The sequence below is a fragment of the Solea solea genome, chromosome 8 (assembly GCF_958295425.1).
Source record: "Solea solea chromosome 8, fSolSol10.1, whole genome shotgun sequence".
Lineage (NCBI taxonomy): Eukaryota > Metazoa > Chordata > Actinopteri > Pleuronectiformes > Soleidae > Solea > Solea solea.
This window is the reverse complement of record NC_081141.1, coordinates 20,995,491-21,001,739: the sequence shown is the minus strand read 5'-3', so window position 1 is coordinate 21,001,739 and position 6,249 is coordinate 20,995,491. Positions and strand designations below refer to the sequence as shown.

At 38.0% G+C, this 6,249-nt stretch overlaps 1 protein-coding gene across 1 annotated transcript; it reads left to right on the top strand.

The window, feature by feature from the left end:
- Positions 1–430: 430 nt before the first annotated feature.
- On the top strand, positions 431–6,040 carry tctn2 (tectonic family member 2). The gene is made up of 18 exons (XM_058635330.1): positions 431–751; positions 906–1,019; positions 2,003–2,073; positions 2,220–2,415; positions 2,497–2,597; positions 2,685–2,884; positions 2,984–3,104; positions 3,184–3,337; positions 3,430–3,513; positions 3,599–3,721; positions 3,808–3,882; positions 3,981–4,079; positions 4,208–4,325; positions 4,408–4,511; positions 4,621–4,768; positions 5,213–5,356; positions 5,470–5,558; positions 5,733–6,040. Exons 1-18 carry the CDS (start codon positions 658–660, stop codon positions 5,846–5,848), a joined length of 2,151 nt encoding a protein of 716 aa, XP_058491313.1. The 5' UTR covers positions 431–657; the 3' UTR covers positions 5,849–6,040.
- Positions 6,041–6,249: the final 209 nt, after the last annotated feature.

Genomic DNA, 6,249 nt, shown 5'->3' with positions numbered 1-6,249 from the left:
CTCCTGCTGGTCACGTGGTGTAACTCTTATTCAGCGGTAAACGTAGGATCACAGCGATATGACGCCACCTACAGGCTGGAGTGTATACATGTAATATAATATTAATAATTATATCATAAAGAGAGATATTATTATAAGATTATTATCATCATTGCGACCCCTAGAGAGGGAAAGGTCGAATTAAAAAATATATATATTTTGGATAATTTATATTGATAATAATAATTATTATTATTATGATTATGATTATGATTATTGTTTTGTACTTATTAAGCAAACTGAATCCCATAGGAAGACCTGTTTAGGCCGTTAAGGAAGAGAATTTTATGTATTCAATCTGTAATTTAATGTATTTTATGGATTTCATTTTTAGGGCTGCATTGACCTGTGTTATTATTATTTATTATTATTAATATTATTATTATTATTATTTGTAATAGTAGTGCATTATAATAATAATAATTATTTATAAAAAATATATATGATTGGCGTTTGCACCGCTCCAGGTCAAGAGGGGTCGCTGTTGTCTGTTTGTGAATGTTTTTGTTACGCTCAGAAGAAGAACCGTTCCACGGTTTGATTGGTTGATTCGTGTCGTTTCCACGACACCGACAACAGTTTACAAATATGTCGACTCTGTAATCTGAAGGAAATCAAATGGCTCATGATTTTCTTGTGTTTTTCTTCATTTTCCGCCGGCTCACGTGTGTTTTACTGCTATTTTCTTTGGCTATCGCTCAAAATGTTGTTGGTGAGTTCCTGTTTAATCCGGTTTACTCATAAACTGCTAACTGACTGCTAATGCTACATTAGCTATAATAGTACGGTGCGCTCTGTCGTCTGCTGTCTTGTAAAGTTTTGTCATTTAACCTCTTTTTTTTTAAATGTGTGTGTGTGTTGAACAGTTTTCCAGCCGTCCTCTCTCACTGCCACTGGGCCATCCGTGTCTGCACTTCTGCTGGGAAACACGTTGGACATGTCTCTGACTGTGAGGACAGTGTCTCCGTCCAACACGACAGGTACAAGCTGTGATGGGAATGACAGCAGGCATTACTGAACCAGTACTCTAACAATGATGATGAGGATAAATACATGATTAGGAGGATTGATAAACTAAATTGACATGAGTGGTGTCATTATACTATAATCATGTTTTTACTGAACTATTCAAATATAAAAGGAAGGCATAATAATCGTATTTATATAGCTTATATACGTGTTAAGCAGTTAAATCAAACGTATATTTCAAGATGTTTTGCCAGGTAAGGCAGAGAAAGAAAGAAACAACAGATCACACAATGAGCAAGCAATATTTTATTGCAGACTCAAGGGTAAGACAAGAAAGAAAAACAACACAGACACAGGCCAATTTTTAAACAAGACGACAAAAAGCACTTGGAAAGAGCAAATTTCCTCCAAGATTGCACGGTTTCCCACAGTGTCAAAACACTTCCCCATGTCACAAGGTTAACAACTCAGTGTCCAAATCACCACCAAAATCTTCTTCTTCCTTGGGCTTTAACTTACACCCCTACATGATTTCATCCAAATCTCTCCACAGACAAATGTGGCTGAAAAACATAACCTGAATGGTGCTGTTAAAAATGAAACTGTTCAGACATGAGCCCTGTATAATGCTCATAGATTTAGGTCTGGATAATACACACAACCCCTCTGTGTGCATGTCTGAAAGCAGCTTCAAAAACTCCTTGATTTGTGACACACAAATCTGTTAATGAGATTTCTTTGCACTGTCTGAAACGGTTTGACCCCTGCAACCACAAATTCTCAGTCGCACGGCAGTGCACCATCTCGATCTCTTCAGCAATATTTTCATAGCACCATTCTAAAGAATTTTAAGTCTCTTTAGACTTGCTTTCTGTGGTTAGAGCACACATGAGCAGCATAGAGAAAATAGTGCAATATGCTCTGAACATCGTTACACCATCTGTACACAACTTGTGTTGTTGGTGGTTATTGATGGTTTTGTTTTCTTTTACAGGGAACATTGGTCCTCCGTCATGTGTGACTAATGTAACACAGTGGGTGGTCACAAAGGAGCAGGTAGGAAAGGTGAGACCCGACACTCATTTTCATTATATTCACAGATAGGGTTTATAATAGGTTTTGTTAAAACTTCCCATTCTTACTGCATTAGAGCTGGTGTATTGTGTTAAATGCATTTTTCTTTATTGTATTTTCTTCATTTGGTTCTTCAGGCTGCGGTGCGAGTTCAGCTGAGGTTGGACAAAAATCTGCGTTTGTGTGGTGAGAATGAGACAGACTGCTGTACCGATCCACTCTGTGTGCTGGAGACTCTTCAGGTTTCTGCCTGTGAAAATGGCACCCCACAGGCATCACTGCTGATCCAGGCCAAGATATATGCACTGTTGGTTCCTGCTGTTGCTGGATCTGGTAATTCAAATGTAACATTAAAAAGGGCCTTCACTTAGCAAGTACCCCATTTTTAAGAAATATTAATTCCCTGTATTGCAGATAATAATACGGCAATTCCAAACCAAGCGTTCCAACCACTGGGCTCTTGTCCCTGTGATCTAACATCCAGAGCCTGTGATGTGCGCTGCTGCTGTGACAAGGTATTTAATACTGCATTATTTTAACAAGAGAACTGTTCACTTTCCATCTGTATGATTTAACAGTGATTTGCCTTTTTTTTCTATCAGGACTGCTCCACAGAAGAGTTAAAGCTATTTGTATCCCACTGTCTCCTGGGGCCCTTTGGTGGACAGGTCTCTCCTTCTCCAGAGTATCAGTGCTCTGTGCAGTTGACTGAAAACTCCCCAGATTGGTTTCCATTTTTATGTGTCAATTCGCCGCCTGAGAACAACCCTCACCTTGGGCTTTTTTACCGGGGAGGTGTAACGTGAGTTATGATTAAATTTTTTATTATTATTATTATTATTTTATATTTATTAATGCTTATTTTATGTGTCATGTGTCTTTTTTTCTTTACCCCGTCTAGTAAGTCTAAGCCTGGTCCAAGCTTCGAAAGTCCGGCATTGTCAGCTCCAGTACCAGTTAATGTTTATATAGAAGGAAGTCCCATCTTAACAGTCACTGACGAGTACCTCACTATTCCCCAGGTTAGTTGTGCGTCTGTTGTTTACAGCACAATGCATGTTTACATTATATCTTTCACTATTTTACCCTTCTCTCCTGCAGAAAGTGCTGGGGCAGTGTGTGAACCGTGCTCCTGTAGCATTTTTGAAAAACTTTAAAGTTGAATGTGTAACTCTGCTAAACACCTGTCCAACTGGATCTCCCTTACAAACACAACCACCTGATCTGAAGATTCAAGTGAATAATGGGCAAGGAGGTCTGTTTACCTGCTAAACATAATAATGCAATACATTCTGGAGGTGTTTGAATCCACATGATTTTTTATTTTTGGATGTCATTGTCTTTAAGGTGACGTTAATGTGGAGGTCACTGAAGAAGTGGTCACTGACTTGAGTCAGTTTATTACTAGTGCAAATGTGCTCCCTGCTGCAGGTATGGACACTATAACGTATCAATATTAGATTCTCAACAACATAAATTAACTTTAAAGTTGAAATGTTTTAATATTCATTTGCAGATGAGAGCCTTGTATGTGAGAATGTGACCTTAGCAATTGATTATCAAATCTACTGGAAAGGAAATGGCATCACAAGTATTAATTTGACACACTTCATTGGGACCATCATTTTGAATGGTAGTGGTAAGTGCCTGTAATACAAATTATTAATTTTATATGAATTCTGATGGATTTTGTGCCAATATTTGTTGTTTGTGTCTCCTATACAGTGACATTAACTACAAGGTACTCTGCTGTGTTTTTAAATGGTGAATTCATGGGTGAGCCCAATTCAGGGAACCCAGGTGAGAACAAAATAAAGAACTTCATCGTGAAAGCTGTTATGTAGAAAATAGACCACACTGTCCACTGCAGTGAGTAATGCATTCATCTTGAATGACAGGTTACCAGGTGGGGAGGCCTGTTATTGGTGGAATTGCCAACACTTCAGACAATAACCCCGGGTCAATACAGAGGACGCCAATCAATCTTTGGAAATCAGGTAAAATCTGTGAAGTCATACTGTTTATTTACTCTCTGCACATAGTTTAATAGTCAATTATTTGTGTGTCAATCAATAAAAACAACTGCACTTAAGGACACAGTACCATTTTACAATCTGGCTAACAGGGAGTGATGGACTTTGTGTCACCAATATGAAGAGACCAGTTCTGTATGGGGAAAATGCAACGTCCGGTTGTTTGCTTCCTGTCAGTGGGGAGTATCTGGCTCAGTGTGATGTCTTAAGGTCAGTAGTTCAGCATGAATTTACAATGTGTATGTGAATTTGTCTTAAAATAAAATGCAATGTTTTTGTTTTTTTCATTCAGACAGGCTGTTCGTTCTCTACAGGAAGCTTTGACAACGGCCACATATGTGGCAAAGAGTGGAAACCCAGATCCACTAACTGTGGCAGACTGGGTGAAAATAAGCTGTAAGTACAGTAGATGCTGGCAAGGAAACAATCCAGACACAATGTTTGTTCAGTCCATGTATGTTTGTGTTTTATTTTTCTTTTGGGTTTAATATGTGACTCTTTACAGTTGTGACACTGAACTCCAGCACAGCTATGGGAAACACTAGAAGTTCATGCTATGGGATTCCATACCACCAACATATCCATGTTTGGAGCCTAATCACAGGAATGGTAGATGGTGTACCTCAAAGGAATATCCATGCTGTGCAAGTCAGGTGTGTATCAGGTTAACCGTTTCAATCAGAGACTGTATACAAAAATGAACCCAGCCTTGTTGTTTGAAAGATGAAGCCTAGAGAGTAGGACGAAAGTAGCTGTTAGCCACCAGGGGGCGACTCTCACATGATTTTTACCATCAGTCAACATTTTCCTGATGAGTTGATTGGCTCTGTTGCTAGTTTCTGGTCTTCTGTAGAATATAATTGCAATTTGATATATATGTTCCCATTTAGAGGAAATGAGTGGATACCTTGTGATTGACAGCTAGCATTGTCCAGTCACTGCATGGTTGCTGGTGACGTCTGTAAATTTCTAGCTCCAAAAATTGACCGACTGGAAGATTATATTCACTTTTAATCTTATAGACATAAGTCAGTTACCATATGCACTCATTTTCATCAGAATTGTAATTCACGTTAATCTGTTCTGGTCATTTTTAGCTACAGCTCGACCACCTGGACACTGGACTGTGGAGGAGGTGCTGTCTCGCCATGTGTGGACTCACTGGAAACTCAGTTATTCCCCATCACCTCCTCAGTCACCTTTACTGACATTCCTGTCAACGCAGGGCCACCAAAAACAAGGTGCTTCCTCAAATAGTGAGACTGTCCTAGTAAAGAGTGTTTGTCAAATTAAACATTTTATGTATGGGGGATCCTGATTTAATCTGTAAAGTTTTTCATTTTTCTTCTCCTAGGTTTCAGATCAACTTCACAGAGTATGACTGTAACAGGAATGATGTGTGTTGGCCTGAGTTGGCTTTTCCCGTCACCAGGTATTACACAGGTAGGAATCAATGGTCATTGAAATTGTGTTTATGTTAAGATGTAATGTTGTGACTGATAATTGAGTACAATTGATCCCAGAGCTGTGAAACATCTGTGCAATTTACACTGCCAAAACATGATGATGAATAATGATGGCTCCGTTTGTGATTGATTTGACCTTTCTCTTCCCCAGGTGAGCCATATTCTCAGTCACTGGCTCAGGGTCTTGTCTTGGTTTTCTTCTTTATTGTTGCCTCAATTCTTGGGACTCCGTGGAGACAAATCCGACAGGCTTGGAACAGTCTCTAAAATGCTTAGAAAAACATAGGGGAAGCAACACATGTGGAGGAATAAGTTAACTGAATAATGAATCTATTTAAATGTAATTACTACTGTTTTCATTTGATCTTGTTTCTAGCAATATGTAGTTTTGTACATGTTTAATTGTAAATAATATTATTTGTGCAGCTTTTGTAATAAAAAAATATCTATTTTTTCAAATATTCAGTGCATCAAATTTGATTTCAGTGTCACCGTTCAGTTTGTTTATAGTTTCAATTCTAAATCCCTGCGTATTTAGGTGATAGATGTACATATTGTACATATGTACAAATTATACAATATTAATAAATAAAAAAATAATGTATACATACAGAAATAAATTAATTAAAAAAAGAGTAAATACATGAATAGATAAAAGAATAAATATA

Bases quoted from the DNA above. Each gene is read 5' to 3' on its own strand.
- tctn2 (XM_058635330.1), top strand. From the start codon at position 658: ATGGCTCATGATTTTCTTGTGTTTTTCTTCATTTTCCGCCGGCTCACG. The intron at 2,074-2,219 runs GTGAGACCCGAC...TTGGTTCTTCAG, and splicing joins CAAAGGAGCAGGTAGGAAAG to GCTGCGGTGCGAGTTCAGCT. The intron at 2,885-2,983 runs GTGAGTTATGAT...TACCCCGTCTAG, and splicing joins TTTTACCGGGGAGGTGTAAC to TAAGTCTAAGCCTGGTCCAA.